Source organism: Malania oleifera, chromosome 6 (assembly GCF_029873635.1).
Source record: "Malania oleifera isolate guangnan ecotype guangnan chromosome 6, ASM2987363v1, whole genome shotgun sequence".
Lineage (NCBI taxonomy): Eukaryota > Viridiplantae > Streptophyta > Magnoliopsida > Santalales > Ximeniaceae > Malania > Malania oleifera.
The window spans coordinates 34,067,366-34,086,475 of record NC_080422.1 but is presented as its reverse complement, the minus strand read 5'-3'; the positions used below and the strand labels follow the sequence as shown (position 1 = coordinate 34,086,475).

General features: G+C 36.1%; 1 protein-coding gene across 1 annotated transcript; it reads right to left on the bottom strand.

Moving 5' to 3' along the window:
• Positions 1–5,947: 5,947 nt before the first annotated feature.
• Positions 5,948–7,288, bottom strand: LOC131158556 (aspartic proteinase CDR1-like). The gene has a single exon (XM_058113424.1). It carries the CDS (start codon positions 7,286–7,288, stop codon positions 5,948–5,950), a length of 1,341 nt encoding a protein of 446 aa, XP_057969407.1.
• Positions 7,289–19,110: the final 11,822 nt, after the last annotated feature.

Here is a 19,110-nt window from a genome sequence, read left to right as displayed (position 1 = left end):
CTTTTGGGCTAAATATTAAATGACATAACTCCTATACTTGTGATAGCTTCCGAACTACTCATTTTTTGAGTGAATCATTATGTGAAGTTCACAATGGTATGCTTAAACATTAATTTTGAGCAACTTCAAATACGGGAGAAAATTTGAATTTCTCTCAGTTTGCCTCTATTTGGAGAGTTTCAGCGAATTTGGGCTCTCTGATACCACTGATGAGTGGAGGGAACTCACTTAATTACTGGTTGTGATTGAACTCAGTGAGGACTACACACAATTTGCACACAAAGCATTGGATATATTTCAATCTAAAAATAAAATACAAAGAACTTCTCAAAATAAAATTTCTCACTCGCTAGTTATTCACCCTCTCTACACCACATATTACATCACACACACACAAACACACACACATCTATTTATAGCAATTTATAGAATAGTAGGTGGGAATTACCTTCAACGGAGGTGGGCTGGTAGGTGGAGTAGGTTGCATGCAACTTGATAATTTCAACATAAATGGTTGGGTTGGTGGAGCTGCTGCCGACCAAGTTTAATAAGTTAAGTTTAATTATCAACACTGTTCAGACAAGCCAAGTTAAATGAAGATATGATTTTTGAGGGTTGCATTTGAGTATAGGTAAAAGATAAAAAATTCTCAAAACCTAGTTAATATCAATGGCAAAGTCTTTGTCTCCTTTAGAAAAAATAAGAACATTATTAGCAAAATAAAGGTTAATCGAATTGATCTTTCTGCACTTAGGATGGAAGGAAATTAAGCTCTAAGTAGTAGCAGATTGAAGGAGTCTAGCGAGGACTCCCATAAACATAACAAAACAAATATGGGGATAGTGGATCTCTTTTCCTTATGCATCTTTTCCCTTCGAAGAACCCTTAAACAACACTATTGATGATTGTTGGTCTGACAAGGCTTTCAAATCTTATTTTGATGATAACAAATAAAGGTAAATTTAACATGTTGTGGTTTAAGTGATGATGTTTCAGGAAATTAGTTATATGAAGTTCAAAAGTTCAAGTGTCATGAGTTCAAAATCACAAGTGTCATTAAATGTTCATACTCCAAACAACAAGTGATCAAAAGGAAGCTTAAAGGGACAAAGACAGACAAACCTTATGAAAGCTTAAAGGATATTGAAGATCAAGACTAAATAGACTCAAAGCAAATATATACAAGAAGACTTCAAGTTTAGAAAGTTTTAAAGTCTTAAGGAAGTCTTGTGTAAGTACTTCATTTAAATATCAAAATGATTGCTTTGAAGCTCGTTAGGGTTATTCATAGACTTAGAGACCTTATTTTGAAAACCCTTGAATATATCTTTCTTAAGTATCAAGACAAGTTGGTAAGAGTTTTTGGCCAGAAACAAAATTTAAAAACAATGTTTTAACTGTTTAGGCAACTGACCCTTGTCTTGTCAGGTGACTGACAATTTTGTTGAATTAAATTTGGAAGACAGTATAGGCTCAGGTGAATGACCCCTATGAGATCAGGCGACTGACCTTGAAATTACGTTATATTTAAAGATCAATTCCAAAATAAAATTGAATACCAAGAATTGAAAATTTGATTTCAAGCCTATATTGCTCATACTCTCTCAAAGCCTTCTTGCACACATCTACTTGCTAAGATTTTCTGAGAATTACTGAGTAATTGTTCATTGATCTTTGAGCACAACTTCTGAGTTTTGAATCAATCAAAAAAAGATCTCGTTGATATACTCTTTGAGCTTCAATTCTATTCTTCATTGACAATTACATTGAAGTATTGATTAGGTGTGCTATATCTTGTACTAATCTTTTTTGTTTGAGAGTAATTCTTGTACACAAGAAATTTTTCTTGTTTTCTTGTATTCTTGATGGTTCAAGGATGTTGAATCGTTGTATCGAGCGTGGGGCATCGCTTGGAGAGGTGGGCTCCAACTTAATTAAGGTGTGTTGTAATGGTTTGCTCCGCCCAAAAGGAGTGTTATAGTGGAATCCTCAGGTGGTGTGCCTAAGGCGAGGAAGTAGGCGGGTATAGGTGGACCTCGTACAAATTCAGTCTCACTCTCTTGCCTTACTCTTTAATTTTCTGCATATATAAATTGCGTGGTTGTTTATTTAAGTACATGAAACTAAATTGATATTGAGATTGAGGAAAATTTAATTAAAGGGAGTACGTTGATTAATATTTTTCTAGATATTTATGCATTATTTGAGGGGGAGCCTTGTTAGGCGTAACACATTCTATATTTTTGCTCGTGTATTTGTCATCATAAAAAAGGGGGAGATTATTGACTCTATGAGTCCAATCCTATTTTGATAATTACAAACTACTTGGTATTTGATCTATGCTTTGAGATTGTGAACATGAACAATATTTAGTATACACAGAAGGATAGAAAGTCATGGAAAGACATGAAGACTAAAGTATATCCATCTTGACAAAATTCATGGAACTAAAAGAGTTGAAGAATGAAGATGCAAGCGGCAAGTTCAAGATCGTCATGGGAATGAGTATTTAGAATTGAATGTATCTACATATTTCATATGATTTAATTTGAAACTCAAAATATACCTTAGACTGACCTTTGGATTCATGCATCTTATTAACATCTTTAGGGGATAGTTATGGACTTAGAGATTTTTTAAAACCCCAGAAAATATTTTATAAAAGAGCAAAGAAAGGGAGCAAAAACATATTTTTGAAACTAAAAAGAAAAATCTAAAAAATATTCTGTTTGAAAGACCGAACTCCCTAATTAGAAGACTGAAGTGTCAACTTCAAAAGACTGAAGTGTACACTCAGTCATGTGAAGATTCAACTTCAGAAGACAAAAGTTAAGCTCAGTCGTCTGAAAAATTTCTTCAGACGACCGAAGATTAAGTTCAGTCATCTGAAGAATTTCTTCATAAGACCGAAGATTAAGTTCAATCATCTGAATAATTTCTTTAAAAGACAGAAGATTAAGTTCAGTCGTCTGAAGAATTATTGAAAAAATAGAAAACCAGGCAGAAGTATACCAGAAGACTGAACCCTGACTTCAGTCGTCTGAACCTGCAACTTCAAAAGTCTGAACCGAAATTTCAGACGTCTGACCTTGTGTCTAGGTTAATCTTTCGAAACTTTAAGGAACTTCAGTCGTCTGAGCTCTAATCCTCAATCTTCTGAACTTACAAGAAGATTAAAAATTTGATTTTTAATGAGAGAACACACGAGTTATTTTCACAATCAAGTTGATCCAATGGTTAGAAATCATTCTAAGGGCAAGGTTACCTATATAATCAGCATCTAAACCTTAGTGCCCCCAAAAGAACGAACCTTTGGTATACAATTGAGGATATTGTACGTTTAACACAACTTGGGAGAACTTTGAACACACTGTTGAAGTTTTTGCTTGGGATTTCAAAGTTTATACATAAAATCTGAGCTTAGGCTATCCTGATCTTTAAAAGGCAATTTAGTAATCATTGTGCTTTCATTTTGGTATTGAGGTTTGGTAAATCGATTTTCTTGTTAATATTCACTCTTATAGAGCTTTTCATCTAAACCGATTTGCTTGTTAATATTTATTCTCAAAGAGTTTTTCATCTCAAAATCCATTATAGAATATTGGTTGAGAGATTGATCTTGAGTGTGCTTATATTAAATTATTTTGACAAGATCACTACTTGAGAAATGTTTTCGCCGTTGGTTAAACGGTTTTGATTAAAGTGACAATTCATTTAAAAACTCGATATTTTTTATATTACAAAACCACTTGATTACATATGCATAAAGTTCATAACTATATATATATATTATTGAAGGATATTTTCTAAAAACTATTATATTAGGTTTGATCTTTGGAAATCATATTGTATGTATATATATTTGCATAGTAGGAAGACCATATTGTGTTTGGATACTTGGAAGAAAACTTATTGATTTAGATCTTTATAATATTCAAGACAAATTATTTAATAAGATTACATTTGGTATTTGTGCATCTAGTAAGTTGAGCTAGAACCATAATTTCTCCAAAACTTCTACTTATATCATTACTTGGGAGATTTGATAAAAGGGAATTTGTGTTGAAGCATATCATTCATATAATGATTATATCGTTACATACATACTGAACTTCAAGTTTCATCATATGAATATTTGTTAGGTTTTCAATTGTACTCACTAGCTTTGTTAGAAACAAATCTTGAGTTATTTTGCAGATTTGAAATTCTATATTGCAATCGCGGTTCGAGTTGTGAACTGGGTGAGGAGGAAGCTATGTCTCTTATAAGCAGCGGATATAAGGGAAGCTTCGTCCCAGTTAAAGGAGGAGGGATTTAGTGGAATCCTTGAGTAGGTTGCTCAAGGCGAGGACGTAGGCCAGGTTGGCTGAACCTTGTAAAAATTATGTTTGCCTTCTTTCTTCCTTTACTCTTTTTATTTTCCGCAGCGTATTTCATTACCTATCTTGCATGTGTATGTTGAATAACCTCACTCCCACTTGACAACTAATTGGGTAAAAAGAATTCATTGATATAATAATTTAAATTAGTATTAAACCCCTGCAATTAATTTGTTAAATATAAAAATAGGGATTAAGTGGTAAATAATATTAAAGGTATTTTTAAATACCCAATTCACCCCCCTTCTTGGGATTACACCTAAATTAACACATTGATTAATCTTTTGTGGAAACCTTAAAGGAAGTGCATTGATTAATTCTTTGCGGAAACCTTGATTAAAGGAAGTGCATTGATCAAGGAACCTAATTGACAACAAAGATTGAATCTTTGAAATACTGTTGTAATTCATATATTATTTAAGTAACTTGTGGATTATGTTGATTTATTGATTGATTGATTGGGTGTTGGTTTAAATTGCCGTAAGATTAAGTTGATACACTTTCCAATTAAGATTTAAAAGTGAATTTGATTTTTAGCTGAATATTGTAATTGAAATTCAAAACCATCCTTGTGTGATTGGTAAGAATAAAATAAGTTGGGAAAGAATTGATTAAAAGAATTCAAAGAAATTTTTATAAACCCAATTCACCCTTTTTGGGATTACACTTTACCTTTTATGATAATTGAATAACATGGCGTAATTACGCACTCTTTAATATAACAAGTGAAATTGATAGAGGTAGCCCCATTGCTAGGGGTACCAATGCTTTCAAGAAATCAACATTGATTGCTATGTTTGGAGACAAAGAGTTAAGCCAATAATTATGCACATCATCCTAGGCCAGCAAGATATTGCCATGAATTGATCTCCCTCTAATAAAAGTTGGTTGATTAGGGTTGATGAATGATTGAAGGTGTGGTTGGAGTCTGCTTGTGAGGATCTTTGAGATACATTTGTAGATAAGGTTACAACAGGCTATCGATCTGATGTCTTTAGTGCAGTTTGGGTTTTTTATACTTTGGAACTTTGATTCCATTGTTACGTCTCTTATTACTTCTGGAACGTTCTCCATGAAATCTACTTGGGATTCCATTAGAAATCAAAATGGGTCAAGGACTAAAATTATTCGGATAAAGTTCCACATCCCCAATTAAGCATGCTTTGATTGTCTAAATAGAGTAGCTACTAAGGACAGACTGGTTTCCTGGGGTTGTACAAACTCCAGCACCTACAAGCTATGTGAAATTGCTTTCGAAAGTATCAAGCATCTATTCTTTGGCTGCTCCTTCACTAAAAAAAATTATAGATAAAGTTCGTGCCTCTTTTTTATACCCTGTTACTTTCCTAGACTATGATACTACAATAGACTATTTATGTTGACTTGGAAATGCCATAAAATATAATACATTCAAGATGGCCTAGATGTCTTCCATCTACCTCACATGGAAAGCAAACTTATTTGAAGGGGTTGATCTAAACGTCAACTTGTTGATTGTTGATCGAGCTGTTCTTGATGTAAAAAACCAAATGCCCTGACAGGAGCGGATGCGTTCGTGAAAAACGCAACTACTCTTTTGTGCAGTCTGCTGGCTTGCAGAAGAGTTTATTATTCGTGAGATCATAACCCACCAAGAAGTCCATCTGCATCATGCTCCCCCATATGGCCAAATTCTCCGACTTCGCAAACGCAAAGCACAGGACGTCCTCCGCTACGCTCAGGAACGCGTGCGAAGGGCTCAACGTTACATTTGCGCCGCACGCGAAATGCGCCGTCAATGTTGGTCCCACAACGTTCTCCGACCTGTAGCAGAGATCAAGAGTCTGGGTTGGGTCCTTCACGCGCGTCAAATTATTAAACTCCTTGCTCTTGGTCACCACCGCCAACAGCCTATCGTGGAACTTGTTTTTGAGAGACGACAGCATCGTGCCAATGTCTATTATAATGTTACCGGCCGACGACGAAGAAGAAGAACAAAAAGAAGAAAGAACGTCGGGATTTCTCACCATTTGGTTTCCCACGCTGATCCCTTCCAATTGTAAATAATAGAAAGTCTCTCCACGGCGAGAATATAGGGAAGTGGAGACCATCCCATCCCCCGAAACCTCCGCTTCATTTCCAAATCTCATTTTGCTGAAACCTCCCGAGTTGTAAATATCCACCAAGCAGTAGGAAAATTTGCCGTCGATGATAGAATTCAATTGCGAAATGAGAGAATTGGCCCCGCGTCCGAGTCCGATCATACCCGACCCGCTATGTTCGGATAGTTCATCACCATTCTCATATCCGCACCCGAAGACGCCGTGCGGGAGCGTAATATTGGATCCTAGACTAATCTGGTCCGTTGATAGGGTGCCGTTTGATGAGGTCCCGTCCCCATACACCATCTGGTATTCGCAGTTCCCGCCAGTGCAGAACGTGGAATGTTTCGTAGCACTGCAGATTTTTGACTTGCACGAAACGACCTCGTAAGTGGATGAGGTTGTCGGATCAAAGAGAGGATCTGCTTGCGGGAAGCACTTCCTGCAGGACTTGCACTGGGTCCACACAAGGTCGCTTGCGGTGCTGGTGATTCCGAGTACCGGAAACCGCTTCGATCCGATGGATATATTCATGAGGTAATCGCCCCCACTATTGATTATGTCGGAAGGACCAGGATTTCGTATCTGAGATAGTTTCATGGCGCGGTTAGTGGACCGCAGGAGCGCGTTGCTCACGCGCGCGAAGAGCGTGTCGGTAGGGTTGTAGAGAGGGGAGTTGGGTGAGTCGCGGTGGATAAGGTTGACGGTGAAGCCGCCGGCGGCGTGAGACTCCGGAAGGGAGGAGAAGGAAGCGAGGATTGAGATGGTGAGTAAAAGTGCAAAAGAGACATGTGATGGAGTTGCAGTGATTGTTGGAATAATTTCCATGACTCGTGTTTAGATAAATCCTTAGGTAATTCGAATGTATATCCACGTATATTTATAAATAGGTATATATATATATATATATATATATATATATATATTGGATTACGCACCGGATATTCACGTGTCCATTTTACGATCCATGTAACTAATCCTGCGCCCCTTGAAGTTGATCCCACAACTCCAAAGAGAGGATAATTCAGGAGTCCACGGCGAAAACGAGTCCAGGAGGGTTTGAACAACTGATCTCGTGAGAGCTACTCCCGCATCCTGCACCACCACCTGAACCACATCCTTAGTTATTTTTTTTTTTTTTTTTTTGGATTACGCATCGGGTGTCCACGTGTCCATTATAAATAGGTATATTTTTGAGTATATTGATATGCGAGTCAACTATTTTATTTAACTCAAACACATTAATTATCAATTAAACCCACCTTTCAAACTTGATTAGTGAAAAAATGATGTAACTTTTTTCTATTATTTTAGTGGGAATTAAACTTTTACCATGTTCTTATTAGTTTGAGGGTTAAACTTTTTCATTTTAGTTGCTATAGTTTTTTAAGTATAGTGATAGGTGAATCAACTATTTTATTTAATTAAAAAACATTAATTATCAATTAAATACACCTTTCAAACTTGATTAGTGGAAAAATAATTTGACTTTTTTCTATTATGTTAGTGGGACTTAAACTATGACCATGTTCTTATTAGTTTGAGGGTTAAACTTCTTCAATTTAATTTCTGGCTCTAGATCGAAACTACAATCAATGTCAAGTGCTATATATAAAAGCTTGAGAATGTCATGTGCTATATATAAAAGCCTGAGATTGAGAGAAAAATGTATTGGTCATACAATATGATCTTGTGTTATACAGCTTAATATTGGGGAAAAAAAAAAAAAAAACTTGGGTCCTAATTAAATATGATCACATGGAAAATGTGGAATCTCTAGATTGAGAAAGTAAAATGTTTTTTTTTTTATTATTAAATGTGAAAAAGTGTTTAGTTTTGATTTTTTTATTTTTAATTAATTGCAAAAATACTTGTTATTTTCTAAATTTGTATTTGAAAACACGAAAATGCCTTTTATTGTTTTTAAAATTTTTAATTTTTTGTGAGGTATGAATTTTTTTTTTTATAAAAAAAAGTGTGCAAAAATTATAAAAGCATTTTCCAAAATTGTACAAGTGTTGGAAAGCTAAAAATTAAACAATGATTTTTATAATTTTTGAAAAATTTTAAAATGGGGAATGAAAACCTTTTTTTTTTTTTTTTTCACAACTAAATAGACCTTTAGTTTTCACTCTAGCTAATGTATATAATTTATACTTTTTAATTTGAAAAAAATATACTTACACCCTTTAATCATGCTCATTGTTACAAATGGTCACTTTTTTTTAAAAACATTTTAAAATGGTAATACCGAAAAGCCTTAAACTATGTTTACCTATAAAAGACTCCTTGTCAGAAATTGTACACATTAAACTCATCAAATTTTCACATGTGCATTATGAATGAGTAATTTGAATAGATTTATTCGGACAAATTTAATTACACCTATATGTTGAGTGTACAAAGTGAATTGTAGCTATGTAGAGCATAAGTTTGAGGTGATTCATGAACTCATCCTTTACGGTCTTACCAATTACAATCAACATTGGTCGTCATCGATTCATCATCGACAGATTCATAGGTTTTGTAGCATATTAATTTAGGGAACTTATAAATCTTGAGGAGGGAGTAAGAAACTTTCAGGTAATATTTGGAACTTAGAAAATATTAAGAAAAAGAAAGAAAACTATCAAGGAATCCATATTTTCATGTTTGGGTTTTAAAGAAATGGAAAATAGTATTATAAATATATGAAATCAATGAAGAAAACTTTTTTATCTTGCACATTGTTAATTTTTAACTTTTCCTAATTTTTAATCATATTAAAACAAAAAAACAATTATATTGCATATTGTTAATATTTAATTTTTTCTAGTTTTTAATCAAACTAAAACAAACATAAATTTTTGGTTATTTAATATAGAAGAAAGACAAAATGGAAAATTAGTTTTATTTTAATTTTCCTTTCCTTTTCTTTTCCCAATCAAACTCCTCAATAAAAAATGGACCCGACTATTAATAAATTCAACTAATATCCTTGTTGGTAAATTATTATTTATTTGTGTGTATATTTTCAATTTTCTAATTTTTGTGAATATTAATTAAATCAAATCATATCAATTTTCAATTTTTTCTTACTTTCAGCTATTATTGGTTGCTCAAAATTAATCGACAAAAGCTTTTTTTTTTTCCTTCACTTCTATTCTGATTCATTTTTAAGAGGTGAAGGAGATTCAGTTGATTACTGAGTAAAAGCGGCATGGTGCAACTAAGGTTCAGTCAGCCAAGCATTGAATGTCATGCATCTGTATTCTTCTTTGATGGTGGTGCAGGTTTCATACACTATATTCATTGAGTTTAGAATTGCATCAACTTCTAACCCTCTTTGTCTTCTTTTCAAAATGCGATTCCAAAAAGGCTATCCATTGTTGCCTACCAATATGTTGCTCATGCTTTCGTGATGGATGGATAGACAAAATAAATTAGGAGAAAGTGGGCAAAGAAGAGTATTACAAGCACATCTATCTGGCCATGAAATTGTCTTCGGCCTATTTCCTAATTTAATATTTGCAGAATCCTATAGGGTGTGTTTGGTTTTGTAAATATGAATCCACATGCTACAAGCCTTTGAGGCTGAGAGTTATGACTCCCAACAATTTTTTGTAATAACCCAAACCCAGAAAATAAAATAAAAATAAATAAAGGAAAAGAGAAAATAAATTTAAAAAAAGGCCATCAGCAGTGACTCATCGATGAACTCATTTTTTTCGTCGACAAACGTCCTTTTGGGTCTCGTCAACGAGTACACGTGTCTCGTCGACGAGTAATTACCAAGAGCAGGAAAAAATTCAGGTTTTTAAACTATTCCTCAATGAACCCAATGTTCTTGTCGACGAATGTCTTTCTTTGGTTCGTCGACGAACCTTTTAAGCTCGTTGATGAATGCCAGATTATAAAGAGGCCCTGGATCCATTTCAACATTGAAATCCTCTCTCCTCTCGCTCTTTCTCTCTCTCTAGGGTTCGGCCCTACCACATTCTCCCGTCAATTTTGGTCCAGATTTAACCCGATTTGATGATCGTTCGTGGGGCAGTACTCTTCAAGTTAGCTGGAGTAGAAACTTGATTTGGAGTTCTTGGACACCACTCCAAAATTAGGGTAAGTAGGATATTTTTAATATTAAATTAATTGTTGGGAGTGTTTGGACCTAGGAGATGTTAAAAGATAAATATTATGGGGTTGAACTGATTAAGTTAGGATTTTTGGAATATAGGGTTTCGTTTTTCGTTCGTTTTGGGCAGAGTTTCAAGGATCGGATAAGGGGAATAAATTATACTAGGCTTTTTTATTAAATTGAATTGGTTATTTTTGAGTATAGAAAACGTACATATATAGAGTACGATTTTTCTGAACGGATTAGGCATCTAAAAATGATTGGTTATGATTATAAATCATATTTGGGAAAAATCGCATGGCATGAAAATAATCCATCTAAATTAATTGGGTGTAAATACTGTTCGGTTGTGAATACGGTCTGGTTGTTAGTGCTATCTGGATGTGAGTACTGTCATGTTGTGAGTACTGATTGGTTGTGGATACTGTTTGGTTGTGAGTACTGCTTGACTGTGAATACTATTTGGTGGTGAATACTGTCTGTTGTGAGTGTAAGCATGCAATGAAATACGTAGCTGCCCTATGGTGGCAACATACAGTGAAGTATGTAGGCGTCCTATGTAGGCCATGAACTAGGTAGTATGCAGTAGTCCTATGTGGGCCACGTACTATGATAATACGCAGTAGTCCTAAGCGGGCCACGTACTCTGTTAGTACGCAGTATTCCAATGTTGGCCACGTATTGGGTTGTACACAGTAGTCCTATATGGGTCACGTACTGCAGGGTATGCAGTTGCCCTACTTGGGTCACGTACTGAGAACAATGGATTGTATTGTATCTTGTGTGGATGAACTGTGGTGTATATGTTTGCAGACTACGTGCGATGATTGATGTGAATGTGTGTGTTCACTTGTATGTGAACTTAAATGCATAAATATTTATGGCAAAGTAAATCTCTTCGCTTAAGAGTTTATTGTGAAAGGTGAGTGCCCTGATCGGTATCAATTGTAGCCACACCCGAATCAAAGGGTACGGTTACAAATGGTATTAGAGCAGAGGGAAGGTACATGTATGCGTGTGTAATCTTTCCAATCCTTGGGAACTTTTGCTATAAATATTAGTTTTGTTTGTGTGACTATAGCTTGTATACGCCTTGCCAGTTGTTGATTAATTGATGAGTTATTTTGTATATATATATATATATATTAAAAAACTCTTCTGCCACACACTGCTATAGTTTATTTCTTCCTTACTGAGAGATGTCTCACCTTAGTGAATTATTATCTTTTTGGGGCCTTTAGGTGATCGAGCTTAGAAAGCTCCAAGGGTAGGGTTTAGTTTTGTGAATGTGAGTGGATGTAGATACTAGAACTTTTAAGTTGATGTAGATACTAGAACTTTTCCTGGTTATGAAATATAAAGTTAAGGGATACACTTTTTTGGATGTATAGTATAGAACAACGGTATTACAATAAAGAATGTTTAATTATTTCGGTTGCGTGTATGTTAGATATGGTATGAGAGATGGTGAATGGTCTCATCACACCCCGAGCCCCACCTGACGGGTTCGGGGCTTGACAAAGTGGTATCAGAGCCAAGTTTATAGATTATGCAAACTTTAGGAGGATTAATGCCAGAGTATAGGTTCAAGTTAAGATGAGGGTAAAAACGTTTAGATTAAGGTATCAATAGGAATTTGAGTATTGTTTCATAGTTTGGAGGTAGAAATCCCTTGATGGACTTTTATGATTTTCTGAATCAGTCGAGGATTTCAGAAAACTGTGGTAAATCCATCGATGATGATGATTCCAAGCAGGGAGACTGAAACATGTAATTAGAACTTGAAGATTAAGATGATTAAGGTTAATTGGGTGTTGGATGTTTAATTGAGGATTTGAATATTAGTCCCGTTTCTTGTTTTAAAATTGTGCCAGTTATGTTAAGATGTGGAGATTTTAAACTTGCCTTTGTCCTATCTTCATGATCGATTCCAAAGGTAAAGGCGTGGATACTAGAGGGGAGAACAAGTTAGGGGCTTCCAGTGTAGATGAGATTGAAACCTCCCGACTACTGTGAGGTATAGCTCAGCAAGTCAGGGAAGAGATGAGGCAATACCTTAAGGGATCGAGCTACCCACCAGAGAACCAAGGTTATTCGATCGATCAATTCACTCGCTTGAAATCGTTTTCTTTTGCGGTAGGTTCTAACCCAATCATACGTGAGAATTGTGTGTAGGAGATGGAGAAGATACAAATAGTGTTGGATTGCACTGAGAAACTGAAGGTCCTTTTTGCCACTTTCAAACTGATAGGAGAGGCTGAGCGGTGGTGGCGGGCAATGAAGCTATTGGAAGAGTAGCAGGTAGTACCTACTGTTATGATGTGGAAGTGTTTCAAGGAGCTCTTCTAAGACCGATATTTCCCCGCCACCACGAGGAATGCAAATGCGGAGGAATTCTTCAACTTTACATAGGGGCATCTCACTGTGTAGCAGTACGCTACTTAGTTCATGGAGCTTTCTCGTTTCGCTCCTTTCATGATCTCAAATGAATATCAAAAGACAAAGTGGTTTGACAAGGACTTGAAACAGAAAATCCTCAGGCATGTGGCATGCTTAAAGATACAGAACTTTTCAGAAATGGTAGATAAAGCCACCGTTGCGGAGTTGAGCTTGTAGGGAGGTGTAGGGATGTCAGAGCAAAGGAAAAGACCTATGTCTCCCAGCTCCCATGCTAATGTCAGTTAGGGTCCATGGAGGGGAGATAGAGACATTGGGGGACAGAGGCCAGTTAGGAGTGATCAAGGCCATTGGGGTAACTTAACACCCTTTTACTGCATAAGGTGTAATCAAAGACATAGGGGAGAATGTTGGGGTAGCGGTCCTATGTGCTACCGGTGTGGCAAGTATGGCCACATAGCTCAAAATTGTCATAAGTTGTTGGGTCAAAACTAGGTACCACCGAGCAACGCACCCGCTCCAAATCAGAATCAAGGGAATAATTCGGTGCCACGCGACAGGGCTGTGTGTGTTTACACACTTGCCCCACTATTAGAGGCATAGGTAACGTGTTTATGTTTGAGATAAAGTAATAAGTTTCATTTAATTTTGTGTGATGCAATGGTTTACATGCTAAAATAGATTGAAATGTGTGAAATGTGTGATAGAATATATATTGATTAATGATTTCAAGGATGAAATTTTGTAAGGGGGAGAGAATGTAATAATCTAAACCTAGGAAGAAATAAGAAAAATAAATAAAAGGAAATAGAAAAATAAATAAAGAGAAAAGAAATTTAAAAAAGGGGCATCAGTAGGGACTCATCGACGAACTCATTTTCTTCGTCGACAAACATCCTTCTAGGTCTCATCGATGAGTACACGTGTCTCGTCGATGAGTAAGAACTGAGAGTAAGAAAAAATTCAGGTTTTTAAACAATTCAAAAAAAATTTAGGTTTCTAAACAATTCGTCGACGAACCCAATGTTCTCATTGACAAATGTCCTTTTAGACTCGTCGATGAACTCGAGATTATAAAGAGGCGCTGGATCCATTTCAGCATGAAAATTCTCTCTCCTCTCTCTCTCTCTCTCTCTCTCTCTCTCTCTCTCTCTCTCTCTAGGATTTGGTCCTTCCACCTTCTCTCTTCGAATTTGGCCTAGATTTATCCCAATTCAACGATCAGAAACCACCATGAGGTTCCTGGGGCGATTCTCTTCAAGTTAGCCGGAGTAGAAACTTGATTTGGAGTTCTTGAGCACCACTTCAAAATAAGGGTAAGTAGGATATTTGTAATATTAAATTAATTATTGGGAGTGTGTGGGTTTAAGAGATGTTAAATGATAAATGTTCTGGGATTGAAATGATTAAGTTAGGATTTTTGGAATATAGGGGTCCGTTTTCCATTTGTTTTAAGCAGAGCTTTGAGGATCATGTAAGGGGAATAAATTATGCCAGGTTTTTTTATTAAATTGAATCAGTTATTTTCGAGTATAGGAACCGTATATATATATATATAATACGATTTTTCTGAATGGATTAGGTATTTAAAAATGATTGGTTTTGATTATAAATCATATTTGGGAAAAACCATGTTGCATGAAAATAATCCTTCTTAATTAACTAATGTAAATACTGTTCGGTTGTGGATATCGTCTACTTGTTAGTGTTTTCTGGATGTGAGTACTGCTTGGTTGTGATTACTGATTGGTTGTGGATACGGTTTGGTTGTGAATACTGCTTTGTTGTGAATACTGTTTGGTGGTGAATATTGTCTGTTGTGAGTGCAAACGTGCATTGAAATATGTAGTCCTACATGGGCCATGTACTATATTAGTACGCAGTAGTCCTATGTGAGCCACGTATTGGGTAGTATGCAATAGTTCTATGTGGGCCACTTTTTGGGTTGTACGTAGTAGTCCAATGTGGGTCACATATTGCGGGGTATGTAGTTGCCCTAAGTGGGCCACGTACTGAGAACAATGGATTGTATTGTATCCTATATGGATGAACTATGGTGTATACGTTTGCAGACTACATGGGATGATTGAAGTGAATGTGTTTGTTTACTTGCATGTGAACTTAAATGCATAAATATTTATGGCAAAGTAAATCTCTTTGCTCGAGGGCTTATTGTGAAAGGTGAGTGCCCTAATTGGTATCAGTTGTAGCCATACCCGAATCAAAGGGTATGGTTACAAATGGTATCAGAGTAAAGGGAAGCTACATGTATGGGTGTGTAATCTTCCCAATCCTTGGGAACATTTGCTATGAATATTGGTTTTGTTTGTGTGACTACAGTTTGTATACACCTTGCTTATTGTTGATTAATTGATGAGTTTATTTTGTATATATATATTTATAAAACTCTTCTGCCACACACTGCTATAGTTTATTTCTTTCTTATTGAGAGGTGTCTCACCTCGGCAAATTATTGTGTTTTCAAGGCTTTCAAGTGATTGAGCTTAGAAAGCTCCAAGGGCGGGGTTTAGTTTTTTGAATGTGAGTGGATGTAGATACTGGAACTTTTAATTTGATGTCTTCATATTTTCCTAGTTTTGTATTATAAAGTGAAGGGATACACTTTTGGGATGTATAGTATAGAACTCCGGTATTACAATGGAGAATGTTTAATTATTTCTGTTGTGTGTATGTTAGATAATGTATTAGAGACGGTGAATGGTCTCATCACACCCCGGGCCCAACCTGACAGTTTGAGGAGTGACAAAGCGGTATCAGAGCTAAGTTTATAGATTCAACAGACTTTAGGAGGATTAATACCAAAGTAGTGTTTCAAGTGAAGATGAGGGTAAAAATGGGTAGATTAAGGTATCAATAGGAAGTTGAGTACTGTTTCATAGGTTGGAGACAGAAATCCCTTGATGGACTTCTATGATTTTCTAAATCGGTCGATGGTTTCGGAAAACCATGGTGAATCCATCGACGGTGATGTTTCCAAGCAAGTAGGCTGAATTTTGGAATTAGAACTTGAAGGTTAAGATGATTAAGGTTAATTAGGTGTTGGATGTTTAATTAAGGATTTTTATATTAATCTTGTTTCTTGTTTTATAACTGTGTCAGTTATGTTAAGATGTGGAGATTTTAAACTTGCCTCTGTCTTATCTTCAGGATGGATCCCATGGGTAAAGGCATGGATGCTGCAAGGGAGAACGAGTTGGGGGCTTCCAACAGAGATGAGATTGAAACCTCTCGACTACTGTGAGGTATAGCTTGGCAGGTTAGGGAAGAAATGTGGCAGGACTCCGAGGGATCGAGCCACCCACCCATGAACTAGGGCTATTCGATCGATCAATTCACTTGCCTGAAATCATCTTCTCTTGTGTGAGGTGTTGACCCAATTATAGCTAAGAATTGGGTGCAAGAGATGAAGAAGAAACTGATAGTTCTGGATTGCATTGAGAAACAGAAGGTCTTCTTCACCACTTTCAAACTGACATGAGAGGCTGAGCGGGCTGGTAGGAAGCTGTTGGAAGAGCAGCAGGCAGTACTTACTATTATGACGTGGAAGTGTTTCAAGGAGGTCTTCCAAGACTGGTATTTCCCCGCCACCACCAAGAATGCAAAGGCAGATGAATTCTTCAACTTGACACAAAGGCATCTCACTATGCAGTAGTACACTGCTAGGTTCGTGAAGCTTCTCGTTTTGTTCCTTTCATGGTCCCAGATGAATATCAAAAGGCGAGATGGTTTGAGAGGGGCTTGAAATAGAAAATTCTCAAGCATATGGCATGCTTATAGATATAGAACCTTTTAGAACAGGTGGGTAAAGCCACCATTGTGGAGTTGAGCTTGCAGGGAGGTGTAGGAATGTTAGAACAGAGGAAAAGACCTATGTCTCCGAGCTCCCATGTGTTGGCCTAGCTAGGCCTACGACTCTTGATTTTGATGATAACAAAGTAAGGCTAACTAATCATCTTCAAAGTAATGCTATTTCAGTTAATGAAGGCAGAAAGGATTTCAGATGATAAAAGGGACAAATTCTGAAAGCTCATGTCAATGTTCAGATCAAATGAAGCTTAGACCTCAAATGACATATCTTGAAAGCTCACAAGGATCAAGGAACATGGAAAGCCCTATATCAAGTAAATGATCCATAATGAAAGCTTAAAAAAGTTTGAAAGATCAAAGATCAGTGACAAAGAGAACTCAAAGCAAGGAGGAGTCAATCAGTTTTTAGAACAAGCTTTCTAAGTACTTCAAGTATGATTCAAGTATGATTTTTCATTTTGAAGCTCATTAGGCAAACGAGACTTAGAGACCTTAGTTTTAAGTCTTGGAACTTATTTTTCAAAGAAAAACTAATTGATATTCCAAGATTTAATAAGCAAAGAAGAGAGAAATCAAAAATGTTTTAACACAAGAAACAAACATGTGGACAGACGACTGACTGTCAATGGATAGCCAACTGTCATGTTAAAGGACCTAAGAAAGAAGACAGAAGCATGATAGTCAACTTTCTTGTGTTGATAGGTGACTGTCAGTGTAAATTGAGACGACTGAGTGTATTTTACCAGTTGTCTGTCACCCTTCTGGCCGTTTTAAGAAAATTCAGTTATTCAGTGATAGGCGCCTGACTGCTTATTGACAAGCGACTCCACATTTCTGGTTGTGTTTTTTAAACGTGAAAACCACTGTGTTAGAATTGGTGTATTCCCAAGAGGGAGGGCGGGTGAATTGGAATTTTTAAAACTTTTTCACCTAGGTTGATCTATGCAACAACGGTATGTACACAACTTAGGATCAGTCTATGCAATTTCCAAACACGTAGATAAATATACTGTTAAAATTAAGTCATACGCATCATTCACCCATAACATATACGTGCGGTAAATATAAAGTGCAGAAATATAAGCAAACACACGATATGTTATCAGGGTTCGGCCAACTGTGCCTACGTCCCCGCCTTAAGCTCGCAAGCTTGAGGATTCCACTAATAGCTCACTTAAGGGTGGAGCGGCACCGTTTACAACCAGGTCAAATTAACACAGGGCTGACCTCAACCTTAACCAGGTCAATTAGCGGGGCTGACCTCAACCTACACGCCTTAACAGGACGACGCACCTAGCTTTCCTAACCGGGTCTAAGCCAATCCGGGACTATTCCAGGGCTAGTCTCCCTCTTCAGGCCCGTGCCTAGAAATACAACCAAAGTGTATTACAATGAAATGGTATAGTGATTGTGCTTTCAAGTAAAGCAGATATGTACCCAAATTCGCGCAATAATATACACCACAAATATGAAATAATTTGTAAGCTCAATGTGGTCTAAGATGTCATCTCTCAAATAGATTTACTATCGTTGTAATGAGTGCGTGAGAGTGCAAACCTAAATGATCTTTGTATCATAGGATATTCAATCTAAGTGCTCAAACAAAGATATTATCCAAACTTCATATATTTCAATCAACGAGTTTTCTCAATACATATATGTATATGAAGCTCTAGCAACGTATAAGTTTGGTTTGCAAAAGGATATTCAATCTTTGTATTTAGCAAGGGATATATGAGTTGACGAATATTGCAACAAAGATTTTATCACACAAGCAAATATCTCATCAAATATTTTCAAGATAAAAACACAATAGATATTTGAAAATGTTTTTGCAACCAAAATACAAATACAATCTTCTTAAGATGTTGCAATGAAGGTGCAAATCTTAGAAGATCTATCAAAGTCTTCTTAGGATAGACTTATTAACAAGTCTCCTAAGAATACTTAGGTTTAGCTCTTAATGAAAATAAATCAATCAAATATGAATAGGAGAGCAAACCTATTTAATATAAACACTCAATCGACTTACAGAGGATTTAAGAGATCGAAGAAGGTAAGCATGAGTGAATGGGGATTGGATATGAGTATTATAGGATTTGGGATTTTTCGAGAATTTCTCTTAATCAATATTTTTAATCCCTTAGCTAATTATCCCAAATGAACTCATATATATAGGCAAGGGAGAAAATATGACCGTTGGGGACCCATTTGGTATTATTTGAAAAGATTAATGATGTTTAAATCAATTTAACCCTGTTTTAAAAAATATTAACCACGGTAAAAATAAGAGCAACCCGAGAGGTCCGGT